The sequence below is a fragment of the Psammomys obesus genome, unplaced genomic scaffold, assembly GCF_907164565.1.
Source record: "Psammomys obesus unplaced genomic scaffold, mPsaObe1.curated_primary_1811, whole genome shotgun sequence".
Taxonomy (NCBI): Eukaryota; Metazoa; Chordata; class Mammalia; order Rodentia; family Muridae; genus Psammomys; species Psammomys obesus.
Window position 1 is genome coordinate 19,596,878 of NW_026585504.1, and position 20,728 is coordinate 19,617,605.

The 20,728-nt window shown below is 43.1% G+C and overlaps 1 protein-coding gene across 1 annotated transcript in view; it reads right to left on the bottom strand.

The window, feature by feature from the left end:
- Nucleotides 1–10,445: 10,445 nt before the first annotated feature.
- Nucleotides 10,446–20,728, bottom strand: part of Cdin1 (CDAN1 interacting nuclease 1) — a 211,543-nt gene continuing 201,260 nt past the window's right edge. Inside the window, exon 11 of the mRNA XM_055598844.1 lies at nt 10,446–11,803. Within this exon, the coding sequence (XP_055454819.1) occupies nt 11,674–11,803 (130 nt within the window). The 3' untranslated portion in view covers nt 10,446–11,673. The remainder of the gene's footprint in view (nt 11,804–20,728) is intronic.

Genomic DNA, 20,728 nt, shown 5'->3' on the forward strand with positions numbered 1-20,728 from the left:
AGAGAAAGGGAGAGAGAGAGAGAGAGACAGGGAGGTGAGAGAGACAGAGACAGAGAGAGCATAGAGGTTGGTGTGACAGCAAATTATATCTGCCCTGTGTCTCCTTCCTTCTAGGAAGGAAGGGATAACTTCCACTGTAGGCTTCTGTCCCCAGGGTGTATTTACTATTCTGGAATGGACCTATCAGGTCCTCCAAGAATCTACAAGGGCCAACCTAGAAGGAGGAGGCCAATCTGGATGTTTCTAGAAAGCCTTCACTACGGGCCTAGGAGAACTTTTGGTCCCTACAGCATTGAGAAGCCCTCCCTCAGAACATTTCCAGTGCCATTTACAAGCTTACAAGTGAAGGAATGGATGCTTTGGTGACGTCATAAACCTAAGCCAGACTTAGCTGATCACCAGATCAAAGAACTGGAGACGTAGCTCAGTGTTAAGTTGCCTACGTAGCATAATCGAGACCCAGGCTGTAGCTCTCAGCATCGTATGCACACACTCACGCACAAACGCACACATAATTACACACAACCCCTTGAATAATCAGAACAGTGACTTTCAGGACAGTTTGTACAAAGGCTTTACGTTTTGAAACTATGATGCCAAATTGGGACCAATGCAAATTAATCTGAAAATGTCAAATTTGACTACCAAGTCTGAATCATTTGTCTGCTGTACGCTTTACTGTGCAAAATGGTCCCAGCTGCAAAGTAATTCTCAAGGACTGTTTTGCTCAGCTTTCACTTTGTGGGGATAAAAGTTAAAAGACTGATCTTTTCTTCCCCTCTTCTCCATTTTCCATTCCAAACATTCTCTTTTGGAGACAAAGTCTTACTATGTAACTCAGGCTAGCCTAGATCTGCAACCCTTCTGCCCCAGTCTTCTGGGTGCTGGGAATGTGGTGGTATACTATCCCTTCTATAGATCTAGGAAACAGCTGCAAGGGAAGGGGTCACTGGGGTCATCATAAAACCTCAGCAAAGCCATCTAGAACTTTTACTGTAACTTGTGGCTACCTTGTGGCTTGAAGCTGGAGCTGCGGCACAGAACCCAAGAAAGCCTTCTCTTTGGGTATTTCTGTGCCCCTCTTTTTGGGCTATGCCTAACAATAGAGAGACATCGCTTGTACTATGACTGCAGGCCAGTCTGGGTAACTCACACTACTATTGAGATTTTTGTGATTTGCTGGGTATACCTTTCCATATTTCAGAATTATTTCTAAGTTTTCAGATAGTCTAGAGTGGATGAAGAGAAATCCTCCCATGTTTTTGGAAGCTACAACATACAAAGTTGGATTTGTCAGGTTCTCTGAAAAGAACAGAAGAGCACTCAGATGTCTCATGCGGTATTGTTCGAATCAGTGGGTTCTGCACAGTGCTCCTGGGGCTCTTGGTGCAAGGAGCCACACTCTCTGGAACTAACATTTTTGTTCTAGTGTTTTCAGCAGCCAATAGGAAGTCAGCTCACCACCCAGCACCATAGCGCAGTTACAGTGGTGCTATTTCAACTGTCCAGAAATAGTTTGGCTTGACTGTCATCTGATGAGGTTTATGTTTGATAATGGTATGCTGGTGAAAGCCATGTCTTCAAGCAAGGAAACAAAAAAATGAACAAAACCCCCATAACCTTCTACATAGTGTCACCATCATCAGGGAGAGACTCCAGAAGCAAGCTACTAAGTTCTCCAGCTTCCCTCTGTTTGGCCTGTTGTTTTTTCAAGGATCAAATTCAGATAGCATCAATGCTCTTATTTCATTGAATTAATAATGGCCTCAAGAAGGTGTTTTGGTACCCTAAGAAGCCTTTCTGTGATGATAAACCCACACATGCTAAGTGGTCAATTTTGTGCACCAGGACTTGGGCTGTCAATCAGATGCATAAGTGCTAGCTGTTTCCTGCTCTGTCTGCTGAGGTTGTACTTATGGCAAAGGTTACTGTCAGTATCAAAAGAAACACAGGCTGGCTGGCTGTGCACTCCTCAGAGCACAGGAACGTAAACTGGATATCTGTCTGTGCAAGCAACTGAGTCAACATGCATCTGCTCTCAAGGGATGACCTTCTCCCACTGCTCTCAACTTCTGTTGTCCTAACTGGGCTTCATAAAAGCAGAAAGAACAAGGCAAACCACCTATTTCACAATGGCTTCTAAACCAACATAGAGAATGCAGCTTTTAAGTGTTGCATATCATTTGTGAAATATCTTTTGTGTGTGTGTGTGTGTGTGTGTGTGTGTGTCTGTGTTGTATGATTATGTATTCATATCTGTGTATAGGTACACTCACGTCTGGGCACATATAGAGGCTACAGATCAACACCAGGCATCTTCCTCTATTACTCTGTACCTTAGCTAAATAGAGTCTCACACTGAACCCACAATGTGTCATTACACCTAGACTACCTAGCCAGTGAGTCCCAGGATCTGTCCACCTCCTCTCCTCCCAATGCTAGGGTTACAGTACATGGAGCCCTGATGAGAACTTTTGTGTGAGTGCTGTGGCTCCAAACTAAAGTTCTCATGCATGAGCAGGGAGCACGTTACCCACTGAGCTGTCTCCCCAGTCCCCGAAATGGATCTTTCTATGTAGCAATAACTTATTAATAGTTATATAATATGTAACACGGAAATAATATATGATGATGCTAGTTTTAGTATGCCTGTGATTTATGATGTATTCAATACCAATCTTATTTAATCCCAGAAGCAGTCCTGTGTGATAGGTATTATTTCAGTTTAGAGAGGAAGTCTGAAGGCTTTAGCAAGTCTGGTGTCTGTGACTAGAGAGGCAGGGCCTCTGGACTGTAGCAGAGCCTGGTTGTCTGCTGAGCTCTCCTGGCGATAGTTTTAGAACTTCATATGTTGATTAGGGTGTTGATTATCCCTAGGGATGATCAGTTAATTTAAATATAATATTATATTTAGAGTAAGAAAACATGCAATCTGGAGATGTTTTTTTCCTCAATGTATGGAAAAGAAGTTAATTGTAGGTTGGCCACAGGAAGACTGCCTTCATTGTTTCCATGTCATTTTCAGTGGCTCATCCTTGGCTAGACCGTAATGTCAAGAACCTAGTTATTACTGATTAGTAAGGGTTTTCGAATACTAAGGTAGAAATAAAAGTAGATATGATAAAAATCCCAACTCATATCTACTATAGAGATTACGGTATTTGAGCAGGACCCCAACAGTAAGGTTTGAAAGTGACCACTAAGAACATACCAGACCCCTCTGCTTATAACTTATAAATATGATTTCAGATATTGGAAACTCCCAGGAATAAATGATCGACCTCTTTTACTTTGCTTTTCTGTTGCTGTGATAAATACCACGACCAAAGGCAACTTGTAGAGAGAGGAAAGGTTTTCATTTCAGCTTAGAATTCGGGATCACCACCCATCACTGAGGGAAGTCAGGACAGAAGTTCAAGCAGGAACTTCGGCAGAAGCCATGGAGGAATGCTGCTTACAGGCATACTCTCTGACTCATTCGCAGCTGTCTTTCTTATGCTGTCCATGCAGTCTCACTGGCTGAGAAATGGTGCTGCCCACAGTCATCAATCAGGAGCCGGAGAAAAGAAAATGTCTAGGAGTTTGAAGTTAGTCCAGTCTACACAGTGAGAGTCTTCCTCAAAAAAAAAAAACAAAAACAAAAACAAAAAAAAAAAACCCCAAAAAAACCCAAAAAAACAAAACAGAACAACACGACAACAAAATTTCCAGCCAACGAGCCGACCAACCACCGACCCCCCCCCCAAAAAAAAAAAACCAACCAAATTAGGAAGTGTGGAAGACTCTCTAATATAATAAGATTGTCTTCAAATCCCAAATCTCTAAGAACCCAAATGAGAGACTGTGTTTTTAATCAGTAGCATCAGCAACTATTTGTTTTCCTACTACTGTGACTATTACTACTTTTTTGTGTACTTCCAGTATTTACCTTATTTTAAAATGACAATTTGATTGATGCATTTGGCTTGCTGAGTTTTTTTTTTATCAAAGATTTATTTTTATTGTTTTAAATTATGTGTGTGTGTGAGTGTGTGCGCACGTGTGCTCTCGTGTGCTGGCTCTTAAAGGCTAGAGCAGGTGCCCTAAGAAGTCGGAGACATCGGATCCCTTCCTCCTCTGAAGCTGAAGGTACAGGCAGTTGTGAGCTGCTGAACGTGAGCGCTGGGAACTGGACTTGGGTCCTCTGTATAGGTAGTGCTCTTAATCATAGAGGCATCTCTCCAGACCCAATTATCTGAGCTGCACTGGAATAACTTAGCTACAAAAACCAACTTTACCTGATGTTCTAACACTGTGAGAAAAATGCCACTGCTTGTTTTAGCACTTATGCCGGGGAACTGTGTACCAGTTGCTCAGAATGCTTGTTTTGTCCTTGACAGGAATGGTCAGGAAGGGAAGCTATGAGGCATCCACGTACTTATGACCTATACTGAGGATGAATGCCCATGACTGCTCAGAGCTGAGATGAACCTGATCTTCAAATCTTTCTCAATAGCAGCAAGTTCAGTACCATAGGCAAATATAAAACTATCTGCTGAGATGCTGAGCCTGATGGCCAACTGTCAGGTAGAGTGAATGGAATTTTATGTAAGAAGTGGGAAATAGAGCTGGAGAGGACAGGAACTCCAAAAGGAGAGCAACAGAACAAGAAAATTTGAACACAGGAAACTTCCCAGATACTCATACTCCAACCAAGGACTATCCGTGGAGATAACCTAGAACCCTGACAATGCAGCCACTTCTGATGAGAACTGATAGACTAAGATCAGAAAGAAGGAGAGGAGGACCTCCCCTATCAGTGGACTTGGGGAGGGGCATGCATGCAGAAAGGGGGGGAGGGTGGACCAGGAGGGGAGGAGGGAGGGGCTTATGGGGGGATACAAAACGAATAAAGTGTAATTAATAAAAGTTAAAACAAAAATAAAAAAAAACTATCGGCTGAACACCGAGTTTTAAAATTACCTTATTAAAATCTCTACATATCTCCCTCTTTCTTACTGTAATGACTGTCTTTTCTGAAAAGTTCAAGTCTTTTGTGTTGTTTCCATTTTAACAAGTAACTCTTTCCAGGAAGAAACTTTTTTTTTGTTTTTTTTTTTTGTTTTTTTTTTGTAAATTTTTTATTTACCTATTTTTATTACATTTAAAATGTGCCGCAGTGTACTTCAAAGATTTGTAAATATGCGCTGGGGGCTCGATAATTATTTGTGTCTTAAATAGCTCTCGGGCTAGAATTGTTTCAGTAACATCAAATACAGTAAAAGACGGGCAGGTCTCATTGCTACCCAAGTGTGGGTCATTTCTCTTCAGATGCTCATGGAAACGCTGGGAAACTGGTGCTACACGTTTCCAGAACACAAGGAAATAGAATGCCTTTGACTTTCAAACTATGACACACCTGAATTACTGACTAATTAGGATGCACGCATCGAGTAAGCTGATCTTCAAAGGTCAGATCCCAGAGCTGCTTTCTCTCCAGCTTGCCGAGCACTTTCATGGCCAGGAAACATCTTATTCTCAACTAGGCATTCGAAGAGGGAGCCATAAAAAGTGCCAGTTTTAGGGAGTCTGAAAACACTCCCAATAGCCTCAGTTCTGTGCAATACTTGGATCTGGGGGCCAACAGAATGTTAAGGGCAATTATTTTAAAAATAGAATATAAAAGAAAGATAAGATTTCTAATATTCTTACTTAGCAACTCAGTGGCTTGACGCTATGGCTACTAGGCTAATTTTATGGCAGATGCAACCAAATGATAACGAATTCCCCTTAAAAGTAAACATGGCTTAGAAAATGTTCTTCATAAATTTGCTGTGAGGTTTTGAGAAGTTTTTAATGTAATTAATTCTGTAACATCAACATGTATGTTGTTTTTCTGATTCCAGTGACTATTTTCATTTTTTTAGTTAAAAAAGAGAAATAAGTGCAATTATTTGTATAACGAAAGTGAAAACATATCCAATATAAATTTAGCAATCATTTCTTCAAACAACATTTGTCGAACAGCTGCTTTGTACCAGGAATTTTGATAGGTCCTGGAGCATAGGGAAGTCAGTAAAATAGATGTGGTATCTGCCCCATGAAGTTAATACTCTAACTTGAGAGGTACATTAAACAAACAGCAAATAATCTAACTATTAAGATATTTACTTAGCACTCAAATAGTGTTCATCTTTCAGTTTACTTAAAAAAAAAAAAGCAATGGTTTCCTGTAAAGAGGTGGTTTTGCCTAGATTTTGATGCTTTCCAAAATAATTTTAATTAAAATAACCCAGAAAGTCTACACAGACTTACTAAATTATTTCTGAATGAATTCGTGTTGGGTGTGAAAAATGTCAATAGGCACTCTCCCCCCTAATGGCTTAGTGCAAGTTATTCTAGAAGTACCTTTAAGCCATGGCCGTTTCTAGGAGAATTAATGGCCATTTTAGGTTAATGGTCACTGGCTTCATGTCTGGCCCTCAATTAAACGCTGAATTTCAACTGTTATTACTTAATTGACGTGGTTATATTTCATGCTGGCATTTCAAAATAACCTTCCTTTAAAAGAGTGAAGATGATCTGGCCTGGTGGCGTGGGCTGTCCGTTGCACCTGACACGGCTGCCCTGGTCCCCCCCCTCACTGTATATGTGGCTGAGCTGCGGACCCTCTCCGCTTTGCTGCCACTTTGCATCATCTTTTTCTAGGACATAAGACAGCTCAGGAGAAATCCAAGTGAGGGAAAAGGAATGAAAAATAAACACATCTGTTGCTTTACTGAAACACCAAAGTAAGCCCCGTGACATCACTCTGAGTGTGGTGGGTAAAATATGCTTTAGCAAATGTCTTGGGGACATAAGAACAGTCAAGCCATGCTCAAGTAAAAAATTTCAGTTCTATGTACCTTTTTTTTACAAGCGACTCCGAATGTTTAGTTGCTGCAGGTAAGCAAGTAGGTAAGAGCTACAGTCTTTGTCCTCACACAGGAAGCACCAAGCACAAGCTGTACTCACCTAATCAATGACTTGGGTTTTATATAAAGGAGGCATGGCCAAGATTAACTCCAGTACACTGACTGAAATGAATCAAGGCATCAAGTGAGCACTTCCTGTGCCCCATGTATTGTAGAAAAGTTTTAAAAGGCTCTTCGGAATTACTTTGATCAAGCTTTGAAATCATTTCAGTGGATCACTATTGTATGAAAACTGTAATTTATAGTGCTTGACCTAAGCAGTTCTTTGTCTCACAGCCACATTCCAAACAATAGCAGGAAAGCACAAAGGGAACCCAGGCTCTTCTGGTTATTATTGAATTCATAATCCCATCTTCCTTATTTAACCTTTACAGTCAGGCATGCTCTTCATGAGACAGATTCAGACCGTGTTCCTACCGATAGGAAGGTCAGCAAGATGCTGAGATGGGCTCAACCACGTCACCCATGACCCTTCCTTAACCCAGGAGTGACTTGGGTTGAGATAGGCAACTTGAGCTTTTCTGCCGAAGGTGACACTGCAGGCACACTTCCATTGTTCTCCTGGTAAGTTTCTCCTTACTTTGTTCTTTAACCCTAATCAAGAATGTGCCCACAGGGAGAGTGTCTCCTCCCATCCTTGTTATCACACAGTTAACCTATGAAGCAGTCTCCTCTCAGAGATACGGGCAATGGCAAGGCGCTCCCATTTCTGTCTGGAGTGGCTCACTAAGACCAACAGAAATTTTACTGTTCTAATTCACAACTTTCATCAGCTGAACACAATCATGTGGGCTGAATGAAAGACACTATAAAACTTTACATGTCTTGGGTTTCTTTTTTTTTTTTGAGACAGGCTCCCACTGAAGCCCTCCCTAGCCTGGGAACTGCTATGGAAAACTTTGAACTCACAGCTATCTGCCTGCCCCTGTCTCCTGAGTGCAGAAACTAATGAAATTCTCCACCATGTCCAGCTTTGTTGGCTTATTTTGCGAAAACATTTACCTAAGGCATGAATCTCACACAAAATATTATTCTCTAAGTTAAATGCAGTAGGATCCTACAGGTGCTGCTGGCATGCACTCTGGCGTTTTGGTCTGTGACGTGTATGTTTTGCTTTGCCTGAAGAGGTTTGCTCAGCTGCTACCTCACAAAGATTTAGAGGAGCTCTATCTTGCTTCTGGGATCACTGTCTACAAAGAAAAAAAGAGACGTAGGAAGGCACAACCATGTGGAAGGAAACTCGAGGTTAATGAAAGAGAAGATGGCCAGAAAGAAGCAGGAAGGGAAGAAACACACAGAGTTCTTTAGATTTCATTTAATTGAAACTCCAGGCCTGAAACAGGTTTAAAAGAGCAAACATCAGGTATCTTGGTTCCAATGCAGAAAGTAAACAATGGGTGCAGCTCTCCAGGGAGAGTCCAGTGAACTAATTGTTCACTTTGGTGCTGTGTGTTAATTAGTGTAGGCAGCGAGGGGATTGTTTAGACTACCTCATCAGGGACCTAAGCATCCTCCTCCTTGGTGGCTCTCATGAGTTAATGCAATCCCCAAAGACTACTAATTCATCATTTTTTCCAGATTGCCGTCAAGCCTTGTAGATGATGAGCAGGTACACACACTTCCACTTAAAATGAACGCTTCTCCTAGAGGTGGGCTTCAGAACTCTGAGCCTTCTCCATCACATGTGAAAAAGTTGACACACAAACTTCAATTGATTCTCAATTGTTTATGGCTTTTTAGGACAAGGAAGAGAAGGAAAAAGGGAAGCAGTCTACGAAGTCACCTTGAATGTCAGGCAGATCAGCTGTGTTCTGTCGGTTCTTTCCCACTCTTCAAAGGGGGTCTAGTTAGTTTGTGAGGACAGGTGTGTGGCAAGTCTCTGGGGCAGAGAGAACACTTGTTACGGTATACTCACAGTCCTGCACCCTGTGAGTGACTTGGCAAAGCTTGTCAGCACATCGTGTAAAATGGTCTACCAAGATGTTAAAGGTTTGGCTTTGACATTTAGTGTTCCAATGATGACAGCCCTAAACCAAAGCTATCCTAAGACTACTTTGAAGGGCCAATGTTTGGATTGCCCACGCTGAAAAAATAAATACACAAGAGAACTTACAGGAATGTTACAGGTATTCTTAAGACATCTGCATGGGTGTTTTGCTTGCATGTGTGCATGTGTATCAAGTACATGCCAAGTGCCCACAGAGGGCACTGGAACTGGGTTACAGGTGGTTATAACCTGCCACATGGGTGCTGGGATTCGAACCTGGATCCTCTGCAAAAGCAGCAAATGCTCTTAAACTACTCCCTCATCTCCTCCCAGTCCCACCCTCCATCCTTCTTCTCCCCCTATGTCCCTCCCTTACTATCTGACTTTAGTCTATCAGGTCTCATCAGGACTGGCTGGATCCTCTTTCTCTGTGGTCTAGTTAGGCCACCTCACCAGTGGGAGGTGACCAAAGAGCCGGCCGCTGAGTCCATGTAAGAGACAGCCCGTGCTCCCCTAGGGCATCCACATGGAGGCTGAGCAGCCCATGGGCTACATCTGTGTGGGGGTGTAGGTCCTCTCCATCCATGGTCCTTGGCTGATTCATAAGTCTCTACAGGACCCCTGTGCCCAGATGTCAGAGAAGATTTTTTTAGGACAAAAGAAAAGTCAAAGAGGTTTTAAGCTTCCTTCCTTCCTTTCTTTCTTCTTTCTTTCTTTCTTTTTCTTTCTTTCTTTCTTTCTTTCTTTCTTTCTTTCTTTCTTTCTTTCTTCTCTCTCTCTCTCTTTCCCTCCTTCCTTTCCACATGCCTGTAATTCAAACACAGCAGACACAAAGATTTCATGAGCTTTTGAGTAACCCACAACCTCACCATAGCACTTAAATCTACTGTTGGTGTCTTTCTTGTTTTGAAGGACCAAACTGCGAAGCTTCACTCATAAATACAAGGTGGTGTCTCTGTTGGGGCTTACCAGAACCTTTGCACAGCGAATTATGTCAGGGCTCCAGGTAGGAGAATAAACATCAAGAGCAAGCACATTTCGAGCTTTTAAAATTTATTAGTGCACGCTCATCATAAATTAGGCCAATGTTAAAACAAGCAAATCTTTGACAAGGATTTTGCAAGATTTTCAACATCTGTGCAGATACATGTAATTTACTGCAAAAACCTGTCCAAAACCAAAACAAACAAAACCAGTGGCTTAGGGCATGCCATGAAACCAGATTTTCATATTTTTCTCTAAACTGTGTGCACAAAAACAACGTAGTAGCGGTCTCAAATCATCTATTTCAAATGCAAAACCTTCATGATGCGCTCTATGTGGAGGGAGAAGATTTCCTGAGGCCTCCTTAACCACTTTTGCTTCTCTCCCGTGATTTCCTGCAGTCTCCCAGGAGAGTTAAAAATCCCATCTCAGAGAGGCCACACTTATGGCCCTTGGTAGGAAGGCAATAGGGCAAGATTTTCACTGACCAGGAACAAAAGGAACTGACGAATGTGCGTGACTTGAGGTATTTCCAAGAGTCGTATTTTTATTATAAAGGCTACATTTTAGGAGGACGGGGGCAAATATTTTTTAACAAGATACATATTTTGGGAGATACAGATTACTTTTTAAATTTCCAAAAGATAGGTTTATAATTATTTTATTGATGTTTTGCTTCTGACTGAAGACTGATCTTCAGTCTATAAAAGTGAATAAATTAAAATGAATAAAATACAAAGACTCTTTTATTTTGCTTACTTAAAAATCACTCTAGGATTTTTCTGGTACATTTAATTCATTCAAAGCTGATTATTTATAATGTCTAAATTATCTGGGTGTTATACAATTACATAGTATGAAATGCAGACACAAAGCAGTATATATGAATGGACTTAAAAAAACAACTCATAAAAAATAGTGGCTAACATTGTGTTGACTGGCAGTCATGTTTAAAGGACCACTGTAGACAGGGAGGCTGGGTTTCAGTCCTCTGCCTCAGCCCCAAGCCCAAGGAGCATGGTTTTCCAGACACAATGCAACTCATACTTTAAGGTGAGATCAATGTGAAATGTTTGGTGTTCAAATCAGCTTTATGAAAAGAGGAAATTCTCATCAAGGAGGATTTTTTTGTAGCTTGGCTGAATGCCACAGAAGTCAGGAGGCCACAAGGCTCCATAGAAAAAGCTCCTGTCTGGCTCTGCTTAGTCCCAGGTGAGAAGGAACAGTTACTTCCTGTCTCGAGCTTTTCTAGGTTTGTGCGAGGTTACTCCTTGATGGTACCGGAGTACCCCCACAGTGAACAGAGAGAGAGAGAAAGAGAGAGAGAGAGAGGAGAGAGAGAGAGGGACAGAGAGTGTGAGAGAGAGAAAGATGAATGGAGGTTTAGAAGAAAAAGTATTCAGTAACAGGGAAGAAAATTGAAAAATTACACCTTTCAGTCTCTACACTTTTTCTTCTGTTCAGTATACAAGGAGAAAGCATTCGGAAGGAAGCAAGATTATGACTATCTATAAACTAACTGTTTGTCAGAGACAGAAATGCTGATAATGAGTGGGTTGTGTCTGTAGTTCTTGGCTATTCACATCAGCTAGGGATGAAGGAAAACAGAAACTCTTGATATGTTTGTCTAGAGGTAGGGCCGCGACTGCAGCGGCAAGGGTTCAGCTGAAGTTCAGGGCAGATGTTGCCAGCAGTTTATACTGCAGGAAAGTAACATTGCTTCCGGCTTCTCTTCCAGGATCTTCAGGGTCAAGCTGTGCTATGGCATAAGGTGACAATGTCTGTTGGGAAAGAAGCTTTGAGCAGGATGCCCCTTTCCCGGTTGCAGTCCAGTTCCTGGATAAATCCATACCAATAGATGACCAAGCCGGGTCCAAACCTGCAAAAACAACAGAGACTGTCATGCATGCCCCTATCAACACAGTCCAGAAAACAGACATTTTGTAGACGTAGACAGAAGGCAGCTAAGTGAGGATAATTATACTAGCTTTCCTTGCTTGCTCTCGTGATGATGGGAGGCAGCTGGGTACAAACGTTTGTTTCCTTTCTTCCCAGGAGCCTAGAGATCTAGATTCACCGGTAACATCTTTCAATAAAGGGCCATGGGTATGAGCTGAAGAAATCACTAAGTGGAGGAAGACTACAACTGAAGGGGAAACAGCGAGGAGCCGGAGCACCTGGCTTTGGGAGGCCGGTCTTCTAATATTTCCTGGTGCTACTTTAAAAATTAAACTTCCAACAAAGGAAGGAAAGGAATGTTTGAACAACTGGCCACGGTGGTACATATTGGTAAGCACAGCACTCAGGAGGCAGGAGGCTCCATCAGCTTGAAGCCCGTCTGGGCTGTGTAGCAGGTTACTGTCTCAAAACGTTAGCAAAATAACTTAAAACAATGGGACACATGAAGGCTTTTCTCAGGCTATCATGTTTAATTCAAGTACCACTGTGGCCAGAAATAACTCCTGATATTCATTATTTCTAGCTTAGCAAACCAAACCAAACCAAACCAAACCAAACCAAACCAAACCAAACCAAACCAAACCAAACCAAACCAAACCAACAAAAACACAAAAAACTGTGTGTCAAACTAGGATGCCTTGAAGAGAGCTCTACTCAACACTCCATACTCTGAATTGCTACCTAAGCACAGAGGTAGTGTGTAACCTGACCGTAAGCTCCCACAAAAACCAGGGATAGTGACAGAGACTTGTGACTAAGTCTGGAGAGACAGATGTAGGCTTTAAAGCTAAACATGTCTACGTTGCCCCAACCCCAAGTTATCTTTGGTGCCTGATCCCTGCCAAGCACACCCAGGAAGTGGCTGCACAGACGGCTTCACCCATCAGGAAGCTGAGACCTGTAGGCTGGGTTCATAAAGATATAATCACTATCAATCACTGGGCACAGAGAGACGGTTTGTACATCAGTTCCACGTTTTCCCTACCGAGAGTACTTAATTAAAGGGCAGGGCTACTTTTGGTGTAGTGTTGCAGGAATTTTACAGTGAAATCATAAATTATGAATGTTGGGTTAGTGAAAGGATGTGTAAAAACAGAACTGCTTTCTGTATTCTAGCATTACAGCAGGCTGAACCATGCTAGGCCAAAAGCTTTTTCCTTCCATGATTTATTATCTGCTGTGGTGTACTTGCCAAAACTAACAGTACAGGATGGGCTGAGACACTGTAGCGCACGGGAACAAGTTCAGTTGGATGTCATGGGCTGGCTTATTGGGGATTCATGTTAGTGAGTTAGCCCAGTTGTACTCAAGAAAATTTAACCTAATTCAACCTTTTTTTGCGTCTCCTCTGAGTAGGAAAAATCTTTTGAATTGGGTCCCCCGTGAGATGTTACAGCAGAGTGGGGATGTTCCCTGTGCATTGAGTGTTGAGTGCCAGGACTTGGACATCCAAGACCACGCCTGGACAAGAGTTGGCTTCAACTTAAAAGATTGGTTCTTAGAAACTTTTACTCTCTCTCTCTCTCTCTTACACACACACACACACACACACACACACACACACACACACACACACGGAAGATAAGCCATTTGGCAGCTTAACTTCAAAAAGAATTCTGACACTTGTGCCAAATGATGCCAGAATTATCAAGGCAAACTGGGTAAGAGCCCAAAGAACCTTCATCTCTGTGCCCTCTCCTAGGCCCTAAACCATGCCACTGTAACGTGCTTGCACCAAGGCCTCCATGAATCTGATGGCAAGCTCCACACAGTTCTCCACTTTATTAGGCAGCCACTCTGGAGACCACAGTGTTCTTCAGAAAGGCACTAATATTTTTACTAAGGGAGCAAGAGTGTGATCTAACCAGTCATGAAGAAGAACAAAAGGATATATGGGGATCATAAAAAACAAGCCCGGTATTTTAAAGATTTAATAAAACAAAAAACACACATCACCAGCACTGAGCGGGCAACAGCAGCCTGCACTTCCCCTGAACAGCTAAATCACAAGCCAAAGGACTCGGAGCGTGACAGCTCTTTATGAAAACGGCCCTTTCTAGACAGAGAGGCCAGGCTGGGGGAACACCTCCATGCTCAAGAAAATGGCTTATTTCACTTGTGAGGCAACGACTGAAATCCGGCAACCCACAAAGGTTTTGGCAGGATTGTGAACCTGAACATTTCAAGTAGTGGTTCAGCACCAGGAGTCCCACAAGGCAGCAGCCTGGATGTGGGGTGGTCTTCTTTTCCCCAGGGCTCTCCCATCTATCTTTAAGCTTCTTGAGAGAGTTAGGAAGCACCAGTGTTCTCACGGGCTCAAAACCTCTTTTGAAAACATTTTGTCTGACTAAGTAAAAAATGAGTAAACATAACTTCTCCTTGCATGTCCTGACTGCTAGGGCTTTTATGCTACGGGGTTCGGGGTTCGTAAGTGGCAAAGACAGTACGGACTTCAGAAGGGGACAAATCTGGAACTATAATGACAGAACGGCATGTGGCTTTGCTCCCTCGTGCTTCTCTGAGTGCTCTCCAGGAGGCTCAGGGTGCGGGGATTATCAGATGCTGGCTGGCAGGACAGCCTTTGGGCAGATTACCATTTATGAAAAAGCTGACCACAGGGAGCCCCCTCCCACCCCCCGAGCTAACATGTGAGACCATGTCTTAGAGCCTGGACCTTCGGAGGCTCAATTACAGGTACTTAGAGGCACTCAGTGCACGAACAAATGAATGGTCTCCGATCCTTTTCAGGGGTGACTATGATTTGGCAGTTGCTATTCTTTAAGCATTCCCCACTGCGGTTTCTATCTCCCTGAGCAACAGACTCTAGGATGAGAGTACTACTGAAGAAGTATTCTGTTTACGAATAAAATACCACCAAACTGGTAAATTTGAAGAATACCTCTTGAGAAAGATGAGAAAGGTCAAGAGCCACCACAGTGCTTGAAGGCGTGAAGGGGGGACTTATTACTAAATAACGTCAGCTTTAAAAAGGCAGTAAGCGTTTGTCTGGCTTCCTGCCACTTTAGGGCACTTAGAAACATGAAACAGGAGATCATGGTACTAACACTGGGTGTTTTTTGTGGCCGTGGTGCATACGTCTCTCAGGGACCACGCTCTACTTCCTCATTTCATTTCTTTTTATTTTGGGACCCGGATGGGGGCAAAGACCACATGTTATTTCCATACATATCCTCAATGCTTTTTCATAAGACAGTGCCTAGCTCATGGCTGATAGTCTGGGACAAGATGGAGGATATGGTCAGAAACAGAGGCCCCACTGTTTGCTGCATCAGTGCTGCTCTAGAGACGGCAGCGCTGGTGGACTCAACATGTTCTCATTGGGAGTGACCTGGAATGAACTAGCTCTTACCATGACTCCACAGTGGAAAATTCCACAACTGACCTTGTGGTACAGGTTGTCATGAATGCAGAAACACTGAAAATGTGCTTTAAAATTACCTTCAGGCTAAATGTATAAAGTATATAGAAAACATACATAAATGTGTTTAGACCTGTATCTCACCTCAGAAGATATCTAAATATATAGACACAATTACTGAAAGTCCTGAAGGAACCCGAACCTGAAGCACTTCCAGCCCCAATACTTAGTATATGGGCTTCTCACACTACATTAATGCTTCCATAACATTTCCAGGTATAATAATATATATGTATCAACATTTTCAACTCATAAACTCAATCCTTGTGCCAATACCGTGAACTAGACTCAAGTATACTCCCTGTTCTACAAATGAAGAAACTAAGGCAAAAGGTCATTTAGTGGGTTGCCTAGAAACTCACAACTAAAAGTGGAAAACACGATCGGAACCTGGGCTGTCTGTGACTGTACAAGTGGTATGTGCGCTGATCCACTTCCTGAATAGGGCGTGAGAATGGCAGAATTGAATCAGAAAAAGGGGGAGCACCTTGGTGCTAACTAGACTCTACCAAGAATGCTTTGGACAGTTCTGGGGCCCTATTTACAGAGAACAGCTGTCAGTTCCTAGTTGGAACTGACTCAGAGGAGAATCCTAGGTTAGCTGGGGATCTGCCAAGATAACAGAGCATGTCTGACCTATAAACAAACACAGTATAGCAACATGCTCTTAGACCACCAATTTCAGGAGGGCTCTTGGGGAGCCGATTCATGCTGTGCACCTCTTCTCCCTCCCTCTTTTACTCTCTCCCTCTCCTCTCCCCTCCTCTGTCTCATGTAGCTCAGGCTGGCCTTGAACTTGCTATATAGCTGAAAACGACCTTGGTCTCTTGATGCTTCTGTCTCTACCACCCAAGTGCTGAGATTACAGGCCTGTACCGCCATTCTGAACTCTACGCCATGTCTCTGAAGTGCAAAATAAGGGCGGTTTTAAAGCTAAGATTCAGGTTTTGATTGAACACATTTCCCCCTGTAACTGAAACACCTTGGAAACAAAAAGTGAGTTGCCTTACCAAGCAGTGTGAATAGATCTAAAAACAAAGGCTTGGCTTTCATTAATTAAGATGCTTGAAGGGCTGGGATAGTGCTTATCCCAGGCAGGGCATGCATGAGGACCTGAGTTTGATTTGCTGTACCGTATAAACAAGGCACAGTGGCACATGCCTGTAACCCCGGTCCTTAAGCGACGAAGGCACGGCGGTCAGAAGGTGAAGGTCACCACCGGCTGTACAACGAGTTTGGAGCCATCTTGGGCTACCTGAGATACTGTCTCAGAGAAGTAAATGAACCAATATGAATGAATTATGATCCTTTACACAAAGCCTCACCGATTCCCTTCTTTTGAGAGGCTAACTAATCTAGCTACATACACACGCCGTGAGCTCCGCCACCCGCCACCATTCAGCTGTGTCCTTAGACTGCCCGGTATTCTTTGTGACTCCAGGATGCTAAGGCTCTGTGCCATGTCACGGATCCTCACACTCGTGCCACGGAGTTTCATTCTCCAGAGACCCGTTTCTTCACACGCACTGCTTCACCGCGTGTGTGCAAGCATGGCGCGGTCCTCAAGAATTCTGTGCTGAAGACAGACGGAGAATTCTGTGCAGGGCTCTTTCCCTGCCTGTTTGGTTCCTTTCCGTTGTCCCCTGGGACCCTGTGGCTGTCAGAGTGACCCTACTCTGGCCTGTATTCTGGACGGTCTCAGGCCTGGAGCCTTGAGGGGCTGTGGGAAGACCACAGGAGGCTGTGACATAGCAAGCTCTGTGCCCAGTGGTGGGGAGGGGGGCAATTTATCTTGTCCTTTTTTTTTTTTTTTTTTTTTTTTTTTTAATGTTGATAACAGAATTCACAGTGGCTTTCAGTCCCTTTGTATCTTTTAAGTAGAAGGGACTGAAAAGCATAGCCGTTATCCTATGGGGGCCAAATACTGGTTTTGTTTGTTTTGAAGAAGATCCATGTATCTGTCCTATTTGGTTCTCCTTTTTCCGGAGCTGGATGTGTTATGTGCAGGTGAACAGCACCCACAGAGTGAGTTCTGTGATACGGGTGACACTTAGTCACGTCAAAGAAGTGTGAAAGTCCTTAGCAAAGTTGTAACTAACCTATCCCTGCACATACAGTTTGTCCTCACAGTAAAAGTGAGCCAGAAGAGAAGACATTCAGCAACTGCATCGGACCCCACTCAGAACTCCCACAACTGAAAACAGTCGCCAGTGTCATGGACAGGAAGAATGGTGCCTCTAGCAAGGTGGAGCAAGGGTCCTCTGCAAGTTCAAGAGACATGGCGTTGCAGGAAGATGTCTGTAATGGCCTCAGTGGTCCCTGCCTGTCGACATCCAGGCCTTTGTACAGTCACTGTCTGTATCCCTTACTTTTCTGTTGCTGTTGATGAAACATCATGGCCAAAGCAGTTTATAGAAGGAAGGCTTTATTTGACTTTATGGTTCCGCCGGGATAGGTGTTCATCATGGCAGGGAGGAATGGCACTAAGCAACAGGTGAGAATGGGGACAGGATGCTGAGAGCTCATGCCTTCAGACACGAGCATGAGGCAGAGAGAGTGAACTAGAGTCTTGAAACTCCCAAAGCCTATCCTTAGTAATATCTTCCAGCAAGACTATACCTCCCAAATTACCCCAAACAGCACCGCCAACCGGGGACCAAGTGTACAAATATATGAGCCTATGGGGAATAATCTCATTCAAACCATCACATTGTAGAATGGATGTAAGGATGTGTTTTACCAGTAAGAAAAGCGATAGGATGCCACTTCTGTGATTAAGTTACACAGGCTGTGATCTCCATTTTGCTGAAGCTCTTGCTATTGCATCTTCTGCTTATATGTTGAGGCCAACTGCTATGTGGGAGATACTCACACGATGAAGAACTAAGCCTGGTCTCAGCCACTCAGGAAGTGGAGAAAGTGAAAGCCCCAGTCTGTCTTTACGTGAGACTGAAACTGCACTGCTACAGGCTGGAAAAGATTGAAGCACAGGGCTGTCGAGGGCCAGAAAGTGTGATGTCTAGAGCCAAGCTGTACTTCTATTCCTAATTCAGAGGGACTGTGAAAAATGTGGGTTATTTTAAGCCACAGTTTTATAGACAATTGCTACACAGCGATAGATAGCTAACACAAATATTCGCTGAAGATTTGGGGTTAAGCATAAATCAACTTCCATTCTTCACATCCTCAGCACAGAGGGTCCTGGTGGGTACAGATTGGCTTTTCCAGTCACAGACGAGCCTTGAATCCATACAGAAGGAGATTACCAGTACGCACCAGCTCTACACACCCAGGCAAGCCCTGTTACTGAGCAACTCCGAGGCTTCTGCCATCACAGCTTCTTGGCTGTGAACCAGGCCCATCCTTGCTGCGCGTCTGAGACTCTGGTGCTCCACATGGAGGCTTTCTTCATGTTTCTTCTGCTTCTGTGGTTTTGCTGTTATACTTGGTTATAGGGTTTCTAAGGCTGCAAATGTTAAGTAAGTGTTGGGACCAAAGGTTCCCAGATGAAGGCAGATTAAGGTGGGACACTGAGCTGGCTGAAGGCAAGACTAGTGACGGCTCGGGAAGTGACATAAAAAGCCACAGCAGTGACAGCCCATGGCTGTTCTGTGTAGGGGCAAACAGACTTTGTCTCACTCAGCAGATGCTGGGGATAGTCTAGGAAAAACAGATGCTGGGGACATTTTGTTCAGTTTTTAAAAGGCAGTGAAAGCTGAAAAGTATTTTTAAAGACTGTCACTGAGAGCGTTTTAAAAAATGGTCTTTTAGGGAGTAAATTCTTAGTTTTCTAGAAAAACTGAGCTATCCTCAGATGATCCTGGGGGTTGCAGACAGCGGAAGTTCCATAGAATACAGGAAAAGTCCTATTGATTGGGTCACTCAGGTGAAGGTGTTCTGTAAGTACCTGAGAAATCCATTCCACCACATAACTTGGGTTCCCAATTCAGGCAGAACGTGCTTCCTCTTTCTAATCTATGGAATGAAAGGGCTTCCTGCGGTAGCTCTCCAGTATTCCAAAATACAGGAACTCTTCAGATCATTTAAAATAACTTACAGAGAAAGGGGAGGCCTACTAGTGCTTTTTCTTGAGCCATCACTTTCGGAGAGGGTTGGAAAAAAAGGCAGAGACAAGAACTTAAAAATTTCTGATCATAATATGCAGTATTACTTGGCCAAATTAGGCCAGTCAGTTCCCAAGTGGGCTTTTGAAGTCAGTTTACTATCCTCATTTCTAAAAATTAATTTTGGCCAGATGTTTGACCGATTGTCATAACTATAAAGAGACTATAACTATATATATATAAACACACTAATTTCAGTAACTCCAAACAAAAAGGCACTGAGTACTGCCTCAATACTTATTATGCAGCAGGTGGTATTTTAAGCCCTTCTGCACATACAAACTGAACCCCACTGCAAGCCTACGAGAAGCTGCACAGCCACTGAGGTGCTTTGAATGAGAAATGTTCCTCATAGTCTTGGGCATTTGAACACTTGGTCCCAGCTAATGGGGATTAAAAAGGCTTCATAACTTCTAGTTTGCCCTCTCACCTTCATGGTTGCCGTTGAGGATATAAACTCTCACCCACTCTGTTCCAGCTGCCATGCCTGCCTGTTGCAATGCTGCTCCACTGTGCTAGTGCTGGGTCATGGTTTTTCATCACAGCAGCAAAGTACCTAATACAATTTTCTTCATCCTACAGATACAGAAACTTGGATACTACAAGGGCCAGGCTTGAACCTGAACAGTCTGACTCCACTGCTTACTCTTATAATGAGAACACTATACTGTCTCTCATAAGATCTCGTGTGTACACAGGAATTTACAACAGTGATTCAACTCTGAAAAATATTTACAACACCTGGAAAAGATAGAAAAGCAGAGGTGACTCATGAAGACTGGTACAGGGCTTACAAGCCACCTGTCTGGGAGTGATCACTCTTCAATAATTTTATATTCAAAAGTTTACCTAGCTACTCAATTAGATGTGAATCACTTCATTCGGGAAGTACATGGATGAGCAACCTATAATCCAGGTTAAAAAGAAAATGATTACATTTAAGAGAATGTGTTTAAAGCCCTTGAAAATCAGGAGGAAGTAAGCTAGGGAGAGACCACTGTATCCAGTGTAGAGAAGAGAAACGCTTCCACTGTGAAGGGGCACAGCAATGCAGGACCAGAGCATGTGCAGATCAATAGAGACAGACAGTGGGAGGCAGTTACAACAAGCTGAGGAATCAGAAGGCCAAGGGAGCCTGGGAAGTGGAGTTTGTTCATTTTTCCCATTCCTACAGAAGGTTAAACAGGGTTGGTACTGTGAATTCTAAAGTCCCATATCTATCTATCTTTCTTTCTTCCTTTCTTCCTTCCTTTCTTTCTTTCTTTCTTCTTTTTCTTTCTAT